General features: G+C 39.7%; 1 protein-coding gene across 1 annotated transcript in view; it reads right to left on the bottom strand.

Annotated features, from left to right (window-relative positions):
* The window catches only part of pcxb (pyruvate carboxylase b), a 282158-nt gene that overhangs the window by 200363 nt on the left and 57681 nt on the right, over positions 1-24114 (bottom strand). The window contains exon 10 of the mRNA XM_080052016.1: positions 11423-11541. Within this exon, the coding sequence (XP_079908142.1) occupies positions 11423-11541 (119 nt within the window). The remainder of the gene's footprint in view (positions 1-11422; positions 11542-24114) is intronic.

Below are 24114 nucleotides of genomic sequence, written 5' to 3' on the forward strand. Positions count from 1 at the left end.
CGTCTCATCCAACTCTAGTTCAAAAGGGAAACCAGAGCCAGAAGCACAGAGCCGCATGCAACCCTCAATACAGAGAGAACAAAAGGAAGAAAGAAAAGAGAGAGAAGGTAAGAGTGAAAAATGCTATGGAATCAAAGGAGGGAGAAATGGCAAGACAAGCACAAAGGGGAAATTGAGGCTCAATGACAAATTGAAGGAAAGAGAGAAATATATAACAATGCACCATGGAAAACGGTTTCACAGTGAAATGTACTGATGCAGAATCAAATAATCTAACCAATGCAGGCCTGAAACTTTGTTCCAGCAAGCTGTTGCTTGTTTTTCCTCAGCAGTTCTGGGTCACTCAACTCTTCCTTTAATTCACCTCATGTCCCTCTCTTCATTTCCACCCCTCATTTGTTGTCCTTTGGTCAATTAACACAAGGCATTATTTATTTCCATCTTTCTTACTCTCACTCCCTCTCTGTCACTCTTCTCAGCTTGATGAAGATGGAAAGTGGTCATTTAGGGCTAATTAGCTAGCCTAAACAGACAAACAAGCAGGTGCAGCACACACAGTTTCCCTCAAGCACTGATATACGTATATACGCAAGTGAACACACACTTAAAAACACACTAAAGAAGCAATTCCAGTGTTAAACTCTCCAACGCAGTACACCAAAAGCAATAAAGCCCGAAACAATGCTAACTCTGTTTACTGTTTCTCTCCCCGTTTCATCAAAATGCATTTATATACACTGTCTGCTAAATCTTTGAAACGAAAGATACAAATTTATAGCAATTAATCTGCTCATCATACAGCCAAAAGCAATTAAGCTCTCTCTCCCTCTCTGACACGAGCACACACACACACACTTCCAAACAGCAATATTACATGGCAGGATAATCAATTGCCTCATAGCATGGATGTAATGCCAGCTAAATTACAGTATTAGATAGATATTATGATGTCCAAATTGTATTTCTTGCTTACACTGAACACTGTGCTGTGGATTTGGGGCATTTGTTTGACGTCACTTAAAAAGAACTGAGATAATTACCTTTTTATTGAAAATCAAAATGGAGACATTTGTCATTCCATATTATTGGGCCTATATTGGCTTTTAATCAAGAAAAGAAATGCTCATAAAATCTAACTGTCACTATGATAGATTTTATACAGTTATTTTAATAACATTACTATTTAGACGATCAATATTGCACTGTAAAAGCTATCAATTCTGGTTGTCTATGCAAATCCCTTGACATGAAACAGTTAAATTTGACATTTAATTCAACACAAATGTGCATGAAAAAGGTTTCTTTTCTGCACTTCAGTAGGACTGTGTTGAGATGATGTGGTGTACATGTAGAGCAGTTTAGTCTGTAAATACAATATCTACACATTATTGGATTTTTGTTTTAAAAAAGGAGAATCTACCAGTCACCATCACCCGGCATCTGTGATGGATTCGAAGCAATGACCAAAGACTTTTAGAAATGTTCCATATTATGCTGCTTATATAAGGGAACTTCTTTTTATTATAATCTTGCAGTAGGAGTTTTTTCTTTTTGGCTAAATGCCGCTTCAAACAGATTATTTTCCTGCCAAGAATAGAAAAAAAACTGGCAGGGAAATGCTGAAATAAAGATGCTGTACAAAATATTATAGGTTCAATCCTGACAAGGGTGAGTCAAATTCTATAGCAGATATGAAATCATGTCACTCATTTGATATATTACTGTATTAAACAAGTTGCCCACATCCTATGAAAGCTTAGCAGCAGCACTAGCAGGAAAGTGGGGAAACAGTCTATACTGAGATGTGTTAAGTATGAAAAGCAATGAAGGTTCACTGCTTTGGTTTGGTACATTGAAAACTAATTGTATTGAGCTAGCCAGTTGGTTTGGAGAACCTTCGCTTCTGTTGAAGCCGTCTTGCAGTGATTAAAAAATAAAATAAATGCAAAACAAATTTAGAATATCTTAGTGCATTTTTGCTTTTCATTGAATAGGTTTGAAAACGTTAGTAAGCCTTCATTTGGAGGTGTTATTAAAATAGTTACAATATACAACTATAAGGGTCAGAAAACGGGTTAAAAAAAGTGCAGTAAGCATCTAAAGAGATTCAGAGGTTAAAATGCTCATGCTCTTTTCTCATTTTCTTAGTCTCTGTCCAAGTGTGTGCAAAAAAATACATACATTATAGAAATTTATTTATTTTTTTGGGACCTCTTGTCCATGTTTGCTCCATAAATCTAAATTAGTCCAAGGAATAAGAGCTTAGACAAGATTCAGGTAAGGTGTAACATTAAAAGTTGTTTGCTGATAAATTGACTTGATGAAGCTTGATGGGCTGTTGCATAGCCTGAGTACAAGCAATAAATAAATGGACTTTGGGGATAACTGAATGTTTCTCAGACCTTAACATGGTTGCCTTTTCAGAATGCTTTCTTCGTGTTTGTGAATATATTGTGCAGACATGACTTAATACACATTCACACAAGTAAAGAACTCTTTACCTCCTTACATCTGTCCCCAACATGTGCATGCTCAAACATTAGATAAACGTTTTCACCTTGAGCCAGGTAAATCATAAAACACGAACATTTCCATTCCATCTTACAGTACGTAATCATTCCCATAACATCTTCTTCCTACTTTCTTTCCTCCTCTGGTTTCTTTACTTTTGCTCAGCCACTTTATTTTTTTTAACAATACCGTCAGTAGTCAGGGCATTCTGCATTTTAACGGTCCATCACACACACACACTTCCGACTGCTGTCCACCAATCCTACAGAATTTGCAGTGTCTCTTGACAGCAACATTCACACAAGCTGATTGCTCACTGCCACTAAAAGAAACACACTCAACGCACGAAGGTAAGATCGTTTACGGATAAAGTATAGACAAATTGAACCCTGAGAGAGGAGAAGTTCAAAGGCGGAGCTGCAGTTGAATGCAGAGACTGTCTCCCTGTCTCACAAAAACACTCACACTTATGCCTTTCAGACAGTGATGTGCGGTCAGTGTATTGCCTACCCTGGCGCCGTGTGCAAAAAATAAAAATAAAATTAATGTTTTACTTAATAAACTTCTATTTGTATTATTACTGTTAATTATTTCGATCTTTACATGTAATCCGCTATAACTTTAAAAAAGTGTAGACGTTTTGATGAGAAAAATGTTGAAGCTGAATAGAAGTAGTAGTTTGAATCGGCGAAGGTTTGACTCATTCCCCTATGTTTTTTCGGCCCTTGGTGTGAGGGACGGGTCCATTAAGTCGATGGATGCGATGTTTAATCATTTAGACCAAACCACAGTAGGCTACGGGCAAACCTGCAGTCACCGTCGTGACATTTCATATACGTCCCGTCTGTGTGTGTGTGTGTGTGTGTGTGTGTGTGTGTGTGAGAGAGAGAGAGTGAGAGGGAGGAACTTATTTGAAATCGGCCGTGCGCACCCGTTTGTTGTTTATTGTTTTTGATTTAACAATATATAGGTTTAGAGAAATCTGGCTTTCAGAACTCAGTGCCTACCCACTCACTGACCTCACTGCACGTCACTGCTTTCAGACAGACAAGCGTCTTGTACACAAACATCTACCCCTCAAACACACAAAGGGTATGCCTCACAGACTAAATATATCCTGCATTCATCTCTCATTTTGTCTGCTGTACTGTATACATCGGAAAGAATTGCCTAAGTTCTGCAGGAATTCAGCAATTCAGAAAGACAAAGAGGTATTTGTATAGTGCTCCTGTGCAATGTGTTTTTCCTTGTGGAAGTGTGAATCATCAAAATTTTTAACAACGGGGTGCACTTCTGTATGCAACTGTGAATGAGAGTGTGTGTGAGGGTGGGTGCCTTCATTCTGAATATCCTGTAGATAGTGGTATTCTGCCTTCTTACTGACACTTGTGTACGCACTGCTGAGAAAGAGACAGAGTGCCAGCGAGCAAGAAGCAAAAGAAGCAGTATAAGGTGACAGGTTGACTTTTCAGTCAAAATGATACCACCATGCCAAGCTAGCATCGTGTAAAAAGTCAAAATATGCCACAACAATGAAAGCAATGTTGAGAGAAGGTAGAGAAGGTAAAGCAGCAGAGAGGAATGACACAGTAACGGGTAAGAGGGAGTGTTAGGAACAGTGGCAGGGGAGAAGAAGAGGAGGAAAAGTGTGGAAAATATGGTAGACAGAAAAATAAATGTTAAATGTTTTTACCTCTGTTGCAAGTTAAAGCTGGATCTAATTGGTGGAGCAACATGCTGCACTCAGTGTTGGGGTTTTAAGATTATTAAAACAAAAAAATGGAGTAAGACTGGCTGCAATGGACATTGAGGATGTCCAAGATGTATACATCTTCGCTGGCATGACGGTGGGGATGCTTGCTTTGGGATTTGCTTTGTATGTTCTGTATCGCAAAATGAAGAAACTCATTGTTGCACAAGCGGAAGGGAGAGATGGTAGATGTACAGCGTCGAAAGATATGGATGGAACAAAACAGGCTATTACTGCTGTTCGGGAGGCGATAGCAAAAATTGTATCCGGTATTGCATCTATCAAAGGAGACATCACAGCTATCAAAGGAGATATCGCTGGAATCGCTGATATCAAAGGAGACATCGTAAAAATGGCTACAGTGGAAAGAGAGGATAACGATGAGTAATTAAAATTCATTGGGAAAATGGAAAGCATGTCAGTTGTGCAAGGTCAATGAATAATGAGAATGAAAATTGACTGTATTGGACTGCAGCTGATTAACAAAAAAAATTAGCAAAATCATAAAAAAAAAATTAAAAAACAACAACAACAACAACTAAATTGTGTTTTTTCTTTTTTTTCTGTAACAGTAAATGTGTATCTGAATCTGATGAAAATGGGGGCGGGACCTGATAAGCCTTTGGCTTCTTCCGTCACCCTTCGGACAACACAAAGTATGATGTATGATGTGAAAGAGATAATTGTGTATTGTGTGGAATTGTCCGAAAGAATAATAATAAAAAAAACTAAAAAAAATTTAAAAAAGACAGACAGAGGAAGGATTTGACAAGACAGCAAGAAAGACGGGCCGATAAAGGGGAAATAACGACAGAGAAGGACAAGATCATAAGGGTCACAGAAAGGAAGAAGTGTGAGAGAGTGGATGAGGCAAAGGTGAGGTAAAGGAGAGAGGGAGAGACAAATGAATGGGCAGATGTCAAGTAAGGGGGGAAGGAGGGTACGATTATGGATCAGAGGTGAAAATGACAAAGATGAGATGGATGAGAGGTAAAGCCCTAGAGAGGAAGAGAAGGAGTGATAAGAGTGACAGACTAAGCGGTCGACACACAGAAGGAGATGCTGACAGGACTGAAAGGACAGCAGAGGGAGAGAGGGAGACAGCACAGGAGGCAATGGTGCGAGGAAGAGAGAGAAAGAGGGATGAAAAATGAACAGAGGTAGAGACAGATGAAGTGAGTCAGCTGAGGACACATGGATGATGCGAGAGATGGATGGGTTGGAAGAAACGGGATGAATTAATGAGAGAAGAAAAGAAAGAAGAGACTTTGATACCAGATTGTGTGAAACCCATCCTATTAGAAATAGTTAGATCAAACATCCACGCACGCACACATCAAAGTGAGGGATTCCGGTTGTCTCAATTCTGCCTACAAAATGACAAAGTGAATGCTTTAATTTTTGTGATTTGGTTTTCTTAACATGATGCTTTTAATCCTTAGAAATTAAGATGGCATTTGTAATAAAAAGGATGGTAATGCTATGTAGTGTTTGCAATGACAAAGCAATACACTGATGTTTAGCAGGTTTAATGTGTATCATGCTGGCATGCAAATTAGCAGGAACCTCAATGTGCAGCTTAGGCTGGTAGGAATGTCATCAGATTTGCAGATATTTAGTCAAACACTGAAGTATTTCACTGAACGATTCAACTTGTGAGGGACATGAATATCGTCGCTAAATTTCATGGCAATCTAATAATAATAGAAATTGTATCCTGAAGTAGAAAAGTCACTCTGCTGGCACTAAAAGGAAAAGTTAGGGGACACCAAAGTCTTAAGGATTCTTCATGTGGAAACCGCTATTCACTATTGAATCGAAATATTCAACATATCCACTCTAGACCAGAGTAGACCACTTTAAGTGGTGGAACAATACCCATAACAAGAGACACTGTTACTTTAAAAAGAGAGGGGTTAAAAAAAAATAGAGGAAGAAGGAATGAATAAAGGGATACAAAAAGAATATAGGCTAAGAAAACGCAAAAGTAATAGAAGGATCTAAGAATAAACGACGAGTACTGGAGAAAGTGAAGGGTTATATTAAAACCAGTTCCTCACACGCACAAATAAAAAAAAACCTTTTGAACGTGGGAGTATGTGACACACAAGAAGGAGGAGAAAAAATAAATAAAGACAGAGAGGTTATGAAAATAAAAGAATAGGCAAAAGTGCAGCAAATGAACAAATCAAACAGGGAATGGTAGGGAATGAAAAACAAATTAGGCACAAGAGATTAAAGTGATGAAAGATAATGGTAGGGGCAGAGTTCAGGATTAATTTAAAAGTTTAAAAGGTGAGTTTACAGCTCAGTATAAAAAGTACCTCGCTGACAAGTCTATTATTGACAGTCTGTTTTAAACACGCAAAAGAAATCTGCTCATACAGCTCAAAGCCATATGAAACTGAATAGCTGAAATACTTATGGACATAAATACAGTAAAACCACAATGCAGTTGCCACTTATGTCCTTTAAACTATACTGCAATATGTGTATTTTGTAAGTGGTACAATATGAGTACATTTGCTATGTAGTACAATTAAGATGGATGGTCATTGTATTTCCGTTGGAAAAACACTTTCTCTTGCCGACCATAATCTACTTCAGCTGCGGCTACTCGGAACTAAACCACAGCCTGAAATGAGAACTGTGCAAATGATAAAGATGCTTATGGCAGCTGAAGTTTTCAACAAGGGCCGTTTCATGCAGGATGCTGCCCAATATCAAGTAATACTGTACTCCTGCGAATTCAAATGATCCCAATTCCCCAAAACATCAAATGTCCTCTGTGATATGAAGTTCTCTGTGCACAACATAAAGGATATGATAAACTGGTGCAAGATACAAGTGGAGAAATACATGAGAACTACTTTCTATTATGTGTATCATGTGTTTTCATGTATGTAATCAAGTGTGTGTCAAGTCTGTAAAGTAAAGAAAAAAGCTGTCTCACTTTGAAAGAAGCGCATTTGAGGAGGGAAGATATAAAAACAAAAGCAGGGTATACGGTACTAACAATGGCACAAAGGCAGACTGGAAAACATGTAGTGATGCTCAACGCTAAGTCAAGACCTTTCCCCATCTCATTTTATTCTCACAAAATTAAGTCCATAGCGAGTAGCATCTAGATGAAAATATTAGTATGGTATTGCACGAGTTATTCTGTGTCTGATATCCTCCAACCTAACTCTTTTTTTCATTTTGAATGAATTAGATAAGACATTGCATTCAACCTCAATAATAGGAAGGAAAAGCAATTCTGAAAATGTAACATTGTAGATGTATCAGCTCAGAGCACACACATTACATGATTTATGATAGATAAATAAATATCCCATCTTCTTCCTTCCTTTATACATGTAGAGTTAACAATTGTAGATAAAAAAAAAATGTGTAGAAAAGATTCAACACAAATCATGTTGTAAAAAAATAAATGAGAGTAGAACATTTTAAACAGATGCAAAATGTGAGAGGTGACAGTCATGTAAATTAAAGCTGTACAATAAATTGTTGCAAACCTGTTCCATCTTGGAAGCCAAGCTCCAATCACACATCTGTTCTGGCTATAGAAGTTTATTTACTTTAACAGAAACCTCATATTTGTTAATAAATACCACTGTGTCTCTAATACTTATCACAAAGTAAGCCTTCTTTCCCATTTTCATCTCAAAATATAACTTGTGTGTCAGAAAGTCCCAAAAAGGTAACCTTTTGTTTGTATTTTGCCATTTGAAAGTTGTTAGGCCTCAATCAAACATGTGTCTAGGAGTAGGAGAAGTATGTATTTGTACAGTGCTGCTTGAAAGTATGTGAACTCCTTGAGCGTTTTGCAAATCACTAGATGTAATGTGTGGGTTACATACAAAAGTTGGCAAATCATTTGTTTTAACAATTGATTTCTGGTAAAGAGAAATTTGGAATTGATAAACAGACATCTGTTATTTCATATAAAAAAATACTGGTATTGATAAAAATGAATTAATTATAGTTAAACTCAATACAATTCCAAACGGCTCAAGGGGCTCACATACTTTCAAGCAGCACTGTATGTACATACAGTGTACATACCGGAAGAAAAATTTGAACCTTTTAAAGTAAAATGCATCAATCTGGTGCACTATGAGAAGAAAACTAAGGCTAAATCAACTGTGTCCTATGTGAGCTAGTTTCTGGAATAATTTGGAGACAGAAATACCAAAAAGCAGAAACAAAAATATACAGGTTTAAAAAATCCAGTCAGTCAGCATTCCATTTTTTTTTAAATAATCCCTTATCCCAAAGCTACTTCTCTCTTTGAACTATTCGTTTTGTTTTTAATGGCTCAACTCAATATAGGCCCTTGATCTGCGTTGCCCCGAACAATGTTATTAAACAAAAATAACAAATGTACTGGTGAATGATAGGCCCCTTGATCTTCATAGGCCAAAAATAATGTGATTCTTTTTCCTTTTTCTTTAATGGTTCATGATAGGCCCCTGTTCTCCGTACGCCCGCCCCCCCTACGAAGATTAGGGGCCTATCATGAGCCAGTCAATAATTTATTGTTTTAAATGACAATGTTCGGGGCCTTCTTAGATCAGAGGCCTATATTGAGACAGTAAAAAATATATATATATATATATATATATATATATATATATATATATATATATATATATATATTATTATTTTTTTGAGAGAGAGAGGCCCCTGATCTTCGTAGGCCCTGGGGCTTCAGCCCAGGTAAGCCCGTGCATTAAGGCGGCCCTGTGTACATATACTGATTATTTTGTTAATAAGTAAAATGTTTTGTGTTTTTCTAATGTGTGTATTATATAGAGACCATCTGTGTTGTTTCAACAGTAAATCTCACAGATAATCAGTGGAATAGAATGCTATTTATATCTTTCATTTTCCTCTCTTTACCACCTTTCTCCTTCATTCCCATAGTCTTTTTGCCTCTCTCTCTCTCTCTCTCTGATCTCATCTTTCTACTCTTCCCATCACTGATTTCACCTGTTGTGTCTCTTCTCTTTCCCAGTGTCCCTCCCCTCCACTCCACTCGTCTCTTTATACCCATCAGCTTTCTGTCATTTCCTTCTTTTCCCTCCTATCTCAACCAGTCCATTTCCTCACATTTCTGTTGAGTCCATTTTTGCTAATGTCTTGCATATGACTCTATTCTTCTCAACTCTGCCTACTCTTCCATAAATATTTTATTCCTACTCAAGGAACTTTCCATAGTGGGAATCATCTAACCTTGAAGCTCCACACCTGTCTGGACAGAGGTGTAGCGGGTACAGGTGGTTCAGATTAATTCTGCTATTAGAAATTAATCTGATGATTAATAATACTTTAATAATCTATTAAAGTTAAAAGGGGCACCACCATTCATTTTAAGAATGGAAAAATAATAGCAAATTGTCTCGTTTAATCAAAGGATTTATTTACCAATGTTGATCAACCTAAGGTTCAGTTAAACAAATCAATATTAATAAATCCTAGTCTCAATGATCATTTCCCTATAATAATGTAATCAAGTAATTACTATTATGAATTTGGTAATATGATCTTAACACTGAAGGCTACAGAATCCTTGTACTTGTTGGTTGCGGACTTCCCAATAATATCCACACAAATGAATGACAGAAACTTCTAGTTACGAAAGAAAATGCATGTAATTTATTAACACAAAGTAAACAAAATCCAACACATTTAAAAACCACTAAAACTAAAGCACACAGAGTGTGTGTGTGTGTGTGTCTGTGAGTGCATGTATGTGTAGATGCAAATTAGCCTGTGGTGGGAGAAGAGGGGGAAGAGAAACAAAAAAAGGGGGGGGGCCTTTGGTTGAAGGTCCCTTTTTAAAGGTAATTCAAATCAACATAAATGTTTGGATATCTAATCAATAAGTTCAAGGTAATATCACAGTATTGTAAACCCAATTACAAAGTAACAATGAACATTTCAAAATCAGTAAATATACATTTCCAAGTTAACAGTTCTTAAAGCCATGTGTTCTTGCTACGCTAAGCTAAGCCCAGTAGTTCATACGATACCAGATGTTTACACAGCGCTCATAGCCGTGCTTCGGTTCTGGTCCTTTGGTTGTGCTTGGCAGGGTCGGTCGTGATGCAGCTCTGTTGAGCAGGTCCTTTGGTTCTTCAGTAGCGGCGTGCTAACTGGCGTTGTTGTCTCTGGGCTACGGTTGTAGCTTAGTAGTTCTTCTTCTTCTTAAAGGGTCTGGCCTTTGTGGGAGCTTGGTTCGTTCCCTGGTTCTTCTGGTACCTCTTTAGTTGCTGGGAGCAACAGGGTGGATCCTTGTTCGTCTTTGGTTCAGAGGGGCTTCACGGCTGTTTGGACAGGCCGTGTTGTAGAGCTTGGATCAGGGAGAGCAGAGAGTCGGGGTCCAGAAGGTTGAGCTACCCCCGGTCTGGGGTGGTTAGCAAGGCAGGAGAGAGGAGCTTCAGCACCTCGGATGGTGCATGAAGAAGAGCAGAGAGCAGACCTCCTTCCTTGAGGTTGCGAGGAGAAGAGAGCAGCACCAGGTCTTTCACTGTGGAGAGGCTGATTGCCGGCTACAGAGAACTTGGTGGATTCCCCCTCCCAGTCTGGAAGTTGGGGAAGAAGAGAGCTGTACCTCCACACCGTTTGGTGGTGGGTAGAGAAGAGAGCAACTGGCACCCCCAGTCTGTTGGGTGGTGCGTGGAGAAGAGAGCTGCGAACCTCCTTCCTTGAGGTTCGTAGAGAAGAGCGAAGCACCTCGGATGGTGCTTGAAGGGAAGAGAGCGTGAGCTGTTTAGCTCACTCGCTGTTATCAAAAACAGCAAAATACTTCTGACCAATGGCAGAAGAGACAGGGGTTATGTGGGACATCCTGTCTTGGGGCTGGCTAGGTGTGAACCCAAGACAATGGCCTAGCTCCAGGCAGAGCAAGGTGTGAAACACAGATACAAGTCTTGGCTCAAGCAGAGGAATGTTGGGGGAGGGGGGCCACACCAACACTTTGTTGCAGAGTCAGGAACAAACAATTCACCCCAGAGTCAAAAGTCTTAATGAATGAACCCATGTACATATTCACTACAGAGGATACCAAACAAACACACAAAATGACAACCGCTACAACCATCCAGCAGCCCACCTGCCTGAACCCATTCACACACGTAAACATCTTGTACTTACTCTGTGATTTCCTCTGTGACCGTGTGTTCAACCTGGAGTCGAGAGTTGACTTCAATGAAGTAGTGTTTGCCATTTTTGTCCACCAGGAACTCCACTGTGCCAGCATTCTCATAGCCCACCTGCAGAGACAAAAAAGGAGATTTTATAACTCTGAAGTAACATTAGTAATAATGTCAGTTTGAACACTCAAGAATGAGCACTCATTCATCTTAATGAGACCTAAAACCAAACGACAAAACTGGAAGATAAGCTCTTGACAGCAAAACAAAATAAAACACAATTGCCTGAAACTTCTTAACTGTATATAAACACCTTTGAGTCATCTTTGGATTTGATATCATGTCTAATGCCTTCCATACACTAGAAGAAAATACTTAGAAAAGACTAAAGTCTGACACCAAATCACTGAGTTTTTAGTCAGACACTATACGATTTTGCAAAGACAGGGGATCTTATATTTGCAAGAACATGTAATGCATGATCACGCTAAATACTGTGATTGTGACAAACAGTAATGATCCTTGTGCGTCTTTTTTCAAAAACAGGCTTAAAAATAAATTAAAATGGGTACAAATCCCATTTATTTTTATTTTTTTAACCTTTATTTATACAGGTATATCCCATTGAGTCCGAAGACACTTTTGCAAGGGAGACCTGTTTCCCTTTCCAACGTTACCATTCACACACACATTCATACACCGATAGCAGGCTAACTATCGACATTCACACGAGGCAAGGTGGGTGAAGTGTCTTGCCCAAGGACACAACCAGTGGTGTAGTCTACATGATACGCAGGTATACGCAGTATACCCACTAAGAAAGCTCCAGCATTTCCGTATGCCCACTAAGAAATGCGAAATGACACGTAACAAATTCGATAGTGACAGAACTCAACTATCATACTTTCATTCATAAATTCAACCTGTGCGCTGTGTCCCTGTGGAAGTCGCAACGGACTTATAATAGATAAACGGGACCGTTTCATTGCGAACGGTTGGGTAAAAGAAAGGGCGATGTCCAACCCGAAAATACTGGCAGCGCGACGCAACATTCAGCTCAGTAGTCCCCTCGGGAGACGCACACGGTGCTGTCGGAGCACACCAAAAGCACGCAGGGACTTATTTTCTCCCAATGAGGAAAAAGTAATATTCTCAGTTTGCAACCGGTCTGAAATTCATATTAACTTTTGCGAGCACTTCAAGATCGGATCATCAGTGCAGTTTTCATAGGCTTAGGTGGCGATTGATTCACCCCGTCAACTCATGCACTGAGTAACATGACAGAAAACCAGAGCCGGCCCGAGGCATAAGCGAACTAAGCGGTTGCTTAGGGCCCCCGACCGCCAGGCCCCCGACATCGGCCGACCCGCTCTACCAACTGAGCCACAGTCACCCCATCTCAGACTTCCATTTAGCAAAAAAATTGTTTTCTCTTCCTGGAACTTTTCAGCACTGTGGTTTAAATTGCAATGTAGTGCTGTATACTCTGCTAGTTGCTTTGTTTACTCTCCATTCTCAGACTGGGGAGACGGTTCATCTTTCAATGAATGTCCTAGAGTGGCCCAGTCAGAGCCCAGACTTGAATCCCCTTGAACATCTCTGGAGGGACCTGAAAATGGCTGAGCTCGAGAGGTTCTATAAAGACGAATGGGCGAAACTGGCCAAAGATAGGTATGCCAAGTTTGTGGCTTCATATTCCAAAATACTTGAGGCTGTAATTGCTGCTATAGGTGCCACAACAAAGTATTGAGCCAAGGCTGTGAATACTTATGTACATATTATATTTTCCTTTTTTTGTTTTTTTTTTTAAACACATTTGCAAAAATGGAAGTGTTGTGAATAATTTCCGTATGCACTGTATATCAAATTGGATAATAAAGTGTAATTAGTATGTTATGTTATGACTGCATCATCCTGAAAAGGTCATTTCTGTGTTCTGCAATAACATGAACATGCCTCTATTAAGAGAAAAAGAGTACTCATCTTTTGAAAATCCACTATGGGTTTTCTTAGCTACAGTTTAATAAACCCAGTGGGAGCTGCAAGCAGAGTGTAATTATTATATAAAATGTTGCATGAATAAAGTTTATTTTTATCATTTCAATTCTGAGACGGATTGGGTTATAACAATTTACTAAGATGATATGAGCAAAGTAATGATTGGCGTACCAACCATTTTCACCAACTTAACCAATCAGAACAGCTCAGTCTTGTTCCTAAATCAGATTCAGCCTGATCACTGATTATTCCTTTAATCAAAGCTCTGCCATTGTATGAAATGCACCCCATTTTGAGTTAGGACACTTTGAGAAAACAAAATCCAAATATCATCCAAATATCAGAATAAATAAGACAGCCAGCCGCAAGCAATCAAATGTCCAGAACACAAGCTGCAAAATGGATCACCTAATTGTTCCAAAAATCAGGGATCAATTTTTGAAACGAGTCTAGGAACCATTCCTTCAGGACTGCTTTGATTTTCCAACATTTGGCAAGGTGAAATGTTAAGACAATCAAATATGCAAAGGAAAAGATAGGGTTTGATCCATCGGCGTCGGCAGACCCTTTTCACCGGGGCACGTGCCCCGTTGTGGATCTGCGGTGCCTGGGTATGCCTGGGGCACTGATTTTTTAATTAATTAATTTATTTATACCTTTAATTTTTTTTAATTTAAGTCTGACTCATCTGGCAATCTACAGAATGCATGCTTGCATTTTTTTTCTTAAAATAGGCCTATATGCATGGTGCCCCCCTCATTGGCCGGCCGCTGCAATGAAATGTACGTGACGAATGCACACACTGAGGAGAGAATCATTCTCCTTGATATCGACTTTTTGAACCTGTCCAGCACAGCGTCAGCGACCATTCACTCCGGCCGGCGTGAAGTGAAGTAAACAGTAACGGCCTCCACACACATCCTGCGTCTACCTCTGGAGCGCGTCGCGTTACCTTACTGCTGCCTCTCTCGGACTTTTCTCGGACACACATCGTCTCAGCAGCTGCTGCTGCTGCAGCAGCGCTGCTTCTAAAAGCCCTATCTTTCTACATAGAGTTTTCATAGATAATTCCCATTAAAAATGAAGTTATTTCATGTCATCTATGATGCATATGATTTATATTGAGTCTGGACAGTAATCCGTTCGCCCCATTGCCATTTAAAAAAAAAAAATTGCCATATTTTCGCTTGGTGGAAGTTTTATTTTGAAGGGGACACACCAGGAAATGGTGAAACTACAGCGAAAGCTGCCAGTATGAAGTCAATATGACTCTCAGCAGAGTATTTCAAAAATCACTTTACTGATTTATACGGGAGAGAGAGAGGGGGGTGTGGTCGGGGAAGAAGAAGGCCGTAGACACAGATAGAGCAACGGAAAACTGTTGCGCTCATCATGATCTTTTTTATTTCTTCACTATATTGGATCTCTATATGTGTCATTTATCCAAAAATGAAATGCCAGAACTAATTGAAAATTAGGTTTTAAATCCCTCGGATTTTGATTGCACAATTAAATCGTGAAATAAAGGGATTATTCGCGTATACGACTGAGGGATGTTTTATTTTGAAATAAACACACCGGGTAAACGTGTAACTAGAGTGAATGCTGCTGGTATGACTGTCAGCAGAGTATTTCTCTATCAGTTAAAGCACAGAGACGCGAGAGAGACGCGCTGCTCTCAGAAAAAAATAGGCGAGCCTCCTGAGGTGAAGGGGAGCGTCGCTGCAGACGTGCCTCCGACGCGCCTCAGCAGTGCGTCTGAGGTTGGATGTGTGCTCGCTCTACGTTGATTTCTGTGACAAAAAGTCAGACGCAGACGCGAGGTAGACGCGCAGTAGAGGTAGGATGTGTGTGGGGGCCGTAAGCGTTACATTTTTATCCTCTGGAAGCATAGAATGTCTAACAGCTGCAGTTGTGAAAGGACATTCAGCGTACTGAGACGCCTTCACACTTGGTTGAGGAGCACAATGGGGCAAGATAGGCTTCATCATCTTGCCATCATGTCGGTTGAGCGAGGAGAACTCTCCAAATTAAGCCAGTCACAATTGATCGACAGCTTCGCAAAAATGAAGCAGAGGCGCTACCGTTTACTGTTAAAAAAATGAACAGCTCCCCTATCTTTCTGGCCATGATATACACACCTCATAGGATCATCACCATCACACCATCATAGGATGGTCTGAAATAGAAATGATAAACACAGACATGTATGTATGTAGAGGTGTTTTTTTGTTTTTCCTTTTACAGTTGCACATTTCAAGTTTTCAGTTTTCAAGTTCATGTTTGCTGACAGATATTTAATGAAGATACGCTTTATGATAATAAATAAGTGCTATAAAATATTTGCTCGCGTGCTTGCATTAATTATCTGTGCCCATGCTTTTTTTAAATAAATAATTGCCCAAAAATTTTTTAGCTCGCGCGCTTCGCGCGCTCGCATTTTTTTTTGGTGCCCTATTGTGCCCCTGTATGGTATTGGGTGAGCTGACACCCCTGGTTTGATCCCTGAGACAAAGATGACCCAAAGCTACAACTACAGTTAATAATTGTTAGAATTTGGTGATTAAATAGGTATAAAGCTCAAATTATTTAGAGAATAGTCCATTATGCATCATACACAGGTATGTATGCAAATCTGTTAAATGTACATTAAGCTATTACAAATGTAATTCACTTGACCTGTGTAGAGCAACAGTTATTTACTAGTATCATTAAGTTTGTTGTGAAGAAAACTTATGTCAGGAGGAAATTGGACACAGACTAGGAGAACACATACCCACACGCAACACATGTATAAATATAAATTATAAACTTGTATAAACATCTGAATACAATTATTGAAACACTCTGTATTTTGGCATCTGTAGCTGCTCACATATTTTAGTGAGTACACCCCTAGAATTTATTCAAAAGTATCATATCTTTTCTTGGGACAACACTGAATAAATGACACTTTGATACAATGTAAAGTAGTCAGTGTACAGCTTGAATAACAATGTAAATTTACTGTCACCTCAAAATAACAGAACACAGCCATTAATGTCTAAAATGCTGGAAACAAAAGTGAGTACACCCCTAGGTTAAAATGTCAATATTTTGTGTGGCCACCATTATTTTCCCGCACTGCCTTAACCCTCTTGGGCATGGAGTTCACCAGAGCTTCACAGGTTGCCACTGGAATCCTCTTCCACTCATTCATGATGACATCAAGGAGCTGGTGGATATTTGAGACCTTGCGCTCCTCCACCTTTCGTTTGAGGATGCCCCAAAGATGCTCAATAGGCTTTAGGTCTGGAGACATGCTTGGGCAGTCCATCACCTTTACCCTCAGCTTCTGTAGCAAGGCAGTGGTCATCTTGGCAGTGTGTTTGGGGTTGTTATCATGTTGGAATACTGCCCTGCAGCCCAGTTTACAAAAGTTGAATGCACGTATTCATCGTCATATCCAGAGGTTGGCTTTGGAAAATAGACCTATGAATACTGCCAGCATTGCTGCAGGTCTTGAAGGGGTGGGGGGTCAACCTGTCAGTGCTCAGACCATACGCCACACACCCAATCATACTGGTCTGCATGGCTGTCGTCCCAGAAGGAAGCCTATTCTAAAGATGATGCACAAGAAAGCCCACAAACAGTTTGCTGAACACAAGCAGACTAAGGACATGGATCACTGTAACCATCTCTGTGGTCTGATGAGACCAAGATAAACTTATTTGGTTCAGATGGTGTCAAGCGTGTGTGGTAGCAACCAGGTGAGGAGTACAAAGAAAAGTGTGTCTTGCATACAGTCAAGCCTTGGTGTGGGAGTGTCTTGGTCTGGGGCTAAATGAGTGCTGTCAGCACTGGGGAACTACAGTTCACTGAATGCCAACATGTACTGTGACATATCGAAGCAGAGCATGATCCCCTCCCTTCGGAAACTGGGCCGCAGGGCAGTATTCAAACATGATAACGACTCCAAACACACCTCCAAGATGACCACTGCCTTGCTAAAGAAGCTGAAAGTAAAGGTGATGGACTGGCCAAGCATGTCTCCAGACCTAAACCCTATTGAGCATCTGTGGGGCATGCCCAAACGAAAGGTGGAGGAGCGCAAGGTCTCTAATATCCACCAGCTCCGAGATGTCGTCATGAATGAGTGGAAGAGGATTCCAGTGGCAACCTGTGAAGCTCTGGTGAACTCCATGCCCAAGAGGGTTAAGGCAGTGCTGGAAAATAATGGTGGTCACACAAAATATTGACACTTTGGACCCAATTTGGACATTTTCACGTAGGGGTGTACTCACTTTTGTTGCTAGCACTTGAGACATTAATGGCTGTGTGTTCAGTTATTTTGAGGGGACAGTAAATTTACACTGTTATATAAGCTGTACACTGACTACTTAACATTGTATCAAAGTGTCATTTCTTCAGTGCTGTCCCATGAAAAGATATAATTAAATATTTGAAGAAATGTGAGGGGTGTACTCACTTTTGTGAGATACTGTATACAGCTAGACAAGTCCAATAGCTCTTAACCTTCTGTGTGCAGCCAAGTCTTTCATTGTGCATAAATGGTCTTGCATGTGTGTGCCTACTCTCTTTACATCCTGTTATGACACATTATTGTAGGAGCTAGTACCCAAGGCTTCATCGATGAACTGTAACCGTGAAAGACGGTAGAAGACACATTCCAGCCTGCACATACTTAAGGACGTTAACGCATGAACACCCCTCCATGGATTTAAGTGCACACAAATTCACACAGTATTTACCTATGTGTGTCAATCCATATTGAACTCTCACTCACTCACTCACACACACACAGGGTCATTGAATGCATTAACACCTAGAATAGATATTGAGTGTTCACTGTTTTATGAGGTTCACCGAGGTGCCACATGCACACATACTTATACAGGTGCACTTATAAGATTTTTTTTTAAACCATTATATACATTCACACATTTAGCTCCCTACTCTTTACCACAGTGTGTATGATTGTACTTTAACCATTACAGCACTGATCAATATACAGGGATGTATAGCTTTGAATATGAGTTGACAGAGACAGATAGCTGGTACTGTACAGCACAGAGAGCAAGAGAGTGAGGAAAATGCATTAAGAACAATTCAGCAAAAAATTATCGTGTATAGGGTTACTTTTACTTTCCCTGGTTTCTTTCTTTTAAAGCATCTTAAAAGAAAGGACCCATGACTGAGCACCTCCACTTGCTCCACAGCGCCTCACTGGGCCAGAAAAAGTCTCAACAGTCTAATGTGTAGTGTGAAATAATTTATAAATATGATGGAGTACAGTAGTTGCAAAGAGTGGTCTTTTTTTCTTTTGTCCACTATAAGTTTGTGGCTTACCAAGCTGCCTGTAATCCTCAAGGCTAAAAACACCTTACTGCTCTGTGGCAGACGGCAAAGTGTGTTTATAAGAGGCAAACGTCAAGTGTCGAGGAAAAAGGTCGGTACAGCAGCTGCTGTGGTCCATTTGTAATTAACAATTTGATGTACTTTTTTAGCAACCGCAAACAAGACCACAACCATTGTACACATGACTGTACAAGGTAAGGCTACAGCACAATCACAATCACCAGGGACAGGGTGAGTCAAGGGGGAAAAATTCTGTCTGAACTTACAAAGCCTTTTGTAGTCTTTGTTGTTGCTGATGGCAAGGTCAGAACTGGGCATACCTAAAATGTATGAGACTTTACAGCTTTTCAGAAAATTAAGGTAGTGGCAGCAAGAAGAAGTGGGGAGTGTTTACTTGGAATATAGTAGGGCCAGAAGTGCTGCTGCTGACCATTGCAATGCATCCTTCATATTCACATGCTTATCATAATAATGAATTAAAAGAGGATAATTATCACAAGGCCTTTAGCTTTTCATTAGCTTTACTTCACCCCAGCCTGTTGTATCATCTGAGAGATCTTAAGATTGTCCCTAATATGAGATGGGATAGATGTTTGCAGCCTTGTGCAAAAACATTTGCCATTTTGTCTGCAATGAACTGAAGTGGAAATATTCCAGCTGTTCGGGAATACTAGCTTTACTGAACGCAAAAAAGGATCTTTCCCTTACAGAAGCAATGGTGGCTTTAACTATTGGTGCAAGTACTGTGTGTTAGGCGCAAATAGAAGGCCCTTCTTTTTCAGTATTTTAGTCTTGTTTACATTGTTATGTTAGCACCACTTGAGAAAGAACACACAAAATACATTCCACACTTAAGTTTGTGTTAATGCAGAGGGATAGAGGGCAAATGAAGTGTTTATGTTTAAAGTACATTGAGCTCTAGTTTACATTCATGTTCTATAACCCTGAAAAGATTCAAGCAGTTTGGAGAAGTGCTCTTAAGATTCTTTTCTTTGCATGTGTATTTTGTGTATGCATAGTATTGTTTTCTGCTGGCATTGCACATTGTTTAATCCTTATCATCTTTGCCTAAGGAGACTGATGTTTGGGATCTAGGTTGCACTAGTCTCGCAAAGCCAGACCAAACTACAGCAAGTAGTATGGTCTGGAAGCACGCAGTTTAGAGCCGTCTATTTGGGGGGGAACTGGGCTGGCCTGTTTTTATTTCTTTAAACCAATCACAATCATGTAGGGCGGGGTTAACCCCGGGAAACAGCAGCGGTGTCCATGCAAAATAATGCCGGGGGGGAACTTATTCTGATGGAACGTCTTCACGTCCAGAGGCTGTCAGAGAAATGGCTAAATCTAACCCGCAAAAAAAACTATTAAAGACAAAAGGAATACACATAGTGTGTTGCTGTGTGTGAGTGAGTGAGTGAGTTGAGTTGAGTGAGTGAGTGAGTGAGTGAGTGAGTGAGTGAGTGAGTGAGTGAGTGAGTGAGTGAGTGAGTGAGTGAGTGAGTGAGTGAGTGAGTGAGTGAGTGAGTGAGTGAGTGAGTGAGTGAGTGAGTGAGTGAGTGAGATGCACAGAAGCACACAGGTTGACTGTGAGCGAATTGTTTCCTAGTTTGAGGGGGAGCTCAATACCAGAACGCCAGCAACAGGAAATGGAGGCGTAGCGTTGTTAGCCGACGCCAGCGCTAATAGACGCTGGCGGAAACGGTTCAGCCAGACTAAGGTTGCACTGACTTGTAAGTGTAGGAACATTACCATTGGTCCCTTTTGGCTTTTGTAGACAGTATCTTCAATTCGGCAAGTTGTAATTACCCTTGATGTGTCCATACTGTTGTCATGTAAATCCATTGCCATGTTGATGGTGTAGAATAAAGAGACAAGTCAAAAGCATGCTATAGCTGACGGTGTCCCAGCTCCACTTATTTCATATCATAACATGAGTGCTGGAAAAAGTTATGGTGATAATGTGAATGTTTTAATTTTTGTCTTACAAGAATGATTGAATGTATCAACACTGTCATCTGAAGTCCTTTACACTTGGTATGTTTCATTGTTGTGGTTAAACATCTTAATGTAACATTATAGTCACTCAGCTTTATACAGTTGGTCCAATATAGAATTACATTTTCAAGTGAGAGTGTAAATCAAAGTTGTTTATCACTCAATACTATCAGGTGAATGTGGTATGCTTCCAAGCCCCATCTTAAAGACCGACTTCACCAGTTGGAATATGAAGGTGTATTGAACACGGAGATCCTATTTAGTATAAATGTGCAAAAAAAAATTAAATCGGATCATCCTAGCCTGAGAAAAGGCAGAAAAAGTGTTTTATGGTCTCACTGTTTAACCCTACAGTTTAATTCTTGTGAGATCACAGTAAGGGTTAGGATTAACAGGACAGCTGGGACAAGGGAAGACTTGGGGAAGACTAAGGGAAGAAAAACCTGATTCATTATATTATAATAGTGATTTTATAATGATAGAACGCCAGTTCCGTATGGGTGAAGTATTCCTTTAACTTCTGGGCTTCCACAAGACTAAAGTGTTAACATAAGGACCTTGAAGCTCTCAAGATATGGTTTACATTATTTCTTCTTATTTAAGACACAATGAAAGCATTCATTTGTGACCATACATTGTTCTAACAGAGTGTCTTCTTTTAATGTATAAAATACTAATGTTATGTTTTAAGCACAAATGTGTGCAAAGGTGTAGGAGACTGCATACTGTTAGTTTTTTTATATTAGCCGAAAATAAATATGTCATGTTAGCTATGATGATGTTTAAATGAGTCCAATAGTGCAGAAATGTAATTATTTATGGTGGATGGTAAAACGAATAACAATCGTTTCTTTCTTTGAACTCAAAGTAGACAACTAACTATAGAGAGAAGGAAGATGGCAGCTGCAAGAGGTTTTTTTACTATTTTACAATTCTATTGAGCCCACAACGGTGCTTTAAAAACTGTCACTATACAGTATACAAATACTGTGAGGAAAAAGGAAATTGATGATTTTGTGTGTGTATGTGTGTGTGTTTGTGTGTGTGTAGTAAGTTTACAGCAGGGTGACAACAGAACTTAATTGTTTCAAACACAATGTTTTCTTAACACTGATTCCAATGAATGCATACACAGGTTTTTAAGTTATTGACAGAAAAGAGTTGTGCCTCCATGTAAGGGTGGTCCCACAGGTAAGTTAACCTATGTCTTTTATCTGCTGTGTTGCTTTACAGTATTTAAGAATATGCTAAAGCAAAGCTTTAAGCATTGTTAAAAGAGTTTATTTTTTTTTTTGGGGGGGGGGTTCTACATGTTAATCTCAGTAAAGCCCAATGGAAAACTGTACACAGTCACAATAGCCAGGGGAGGGCGAGAAGGATTTCTACAAAATTTATGACGGCAACAGTTTTTATGGTAAATGGACTTGTATAGCGCTATATCTCCGTTTATCACAGACTCAAAGCGCTTTACATTGTTTTTGTACACATTCACACACACATTCATACACCGATAGCAGCAGCTACCACGCAGGGTAGGCTTAGCACTAGGGTGCTAAGCTAACTATCGGGAGCAATTCGGGGTTCAGTGTCTTGCCCAGGGACACTTCGTCATGTGGCGGGGAGACGGGGGATCGAACCTCCGACCCTGCCCACCAGAGGCGACCTCCCTACCCACTTCACCACTGCCGCCCCACTGCCGGCTTCAATTTAGAAACGGCAGCACTGCCTTGAAATACAAAATGATTGCATAGACTTGTCATTTTGTTTTTCTTATTGATGTGATAAATACACATTAAGGTATCACAATCTGAAAATGAAAAGCTGTTTCAAGTTGCTACACACAGTACCTTTAGATACATTCATATTCCCCTAAAATATTTGAATAACCAGTGCACTCACTCTTCCCTCTCTCATCTTATCAACACAGCTTCTTTCCTTCAACTGCAACTCTCTTCTATCCTTTCTTTCACTTTTTTGGAACTGTAATTGGAGTTAATCTGGTGCCAAGATTTTTTGATATTTGATTCAATCATCTTTCAGATTGGCATCACAACTCTCATCCGATATATTGCAAATATCACCACAGAATAACACAAACACACGCATGCTCAGAAATAGATCAGCTCCATTTCAGTGATGCCACCTCTCTAATCCTTTTGCTGCAGGGAGCTGCCAAGGCTGCACTGCTCACCCACCGAATCACACACACACAAACAAACATACACAGTAATGCACACATCACATACAAGCCTAAAGGCATCAATACTCGGGATCATAACACAAGCATGTGTACACCCACACACAAACATTGACACTCCGTCCCAAATGTACCCACACGTTCATATTTATCCCAACTGTAATGAAAAGGAGCTTGACCGGAATCCTCCATCCATTTACCAATTCATCCCTTTATTCCAGCTCTACTCCAGGCTTTAAATCCATCACTCATTTCTTTCTACTTCAATCATGCCAGTCCTCTCACTGCTACCCTCTGCAATAAAAATTCTGCTCATCCTCCCTCCTTTTGCTCATTCCATTTTCCATACTTGCAGCTTAAAAGGTAATTCGATAAACATAAAAGGAGGACAACAAGTTAGGAAATCAAATTTGTTAAAGGAAAACAAACGCACTTCAGGAATAGTAAAAGGGATACAAAGGCTTTCACAGATCTGAATGCCAGGAGGAAACAATAACAGGATACTTATTACTATTCTCATGGGAGGGGTTTTATTCAAGAGGGTCCTGTAATTGGGACAAAATTACTATGTTAATTCTAGTGGAGTATTGGGACAGGATAAGACTCCCTCCTGAATTTCTTCCTAAATGACCCCATGTTTAACACCTCAGTTTGCTGAGCATGGTCATTTAGATTATGTAATTTATAAACAGGTTCTTAATTTGATACCAGAATACCCAAACTTTGCTAAAAATTTGTTTCCAACAGTGATATTTAAATTCTAGGGATCTGATCTATGCTCGTCTCCATGCTGGTTAAGCTGTCAAAAAGCGTCAAAGCCACAGCAAACTTAATGGCGAAGAAAGTGTGCCAAAAATAAGGGAGCAATCGCAAAACTTAGTCATTGGATTTTTAATTAAAAAGTAAGAAACTTTAAATATTACAGAATCTTGCAAGACTTAGTGGTTCTTTTACGCTGTACTTAAAAAACAGCAATGCTTTGAGCTAAATTATGTATATGTATATATGTGTATAGTAAGTAGAATGCTTACAATTGACGGAACAGAGACCAGGCTTAGCAACTACCACTGGTGGAGACGTAATGTTATTCTCAAGAACGCTTGAGCATCCTGGATAAATGCCATCACATAAGGTCATGCCTGGGT

Source organism: Ammodytes marinus, assembly GCF_949987685.1.
Source record: "Ammodytes marinus genome assembly, chromosome: 23".
Classification (NCBI taxonomy): domain Eukaryota; kingdom Metazoa; phylum Chordata; class Actinopteri; order Uranoscopiformes; family Ammodytidae; genus Ammodytes; species Ammodytes marinus.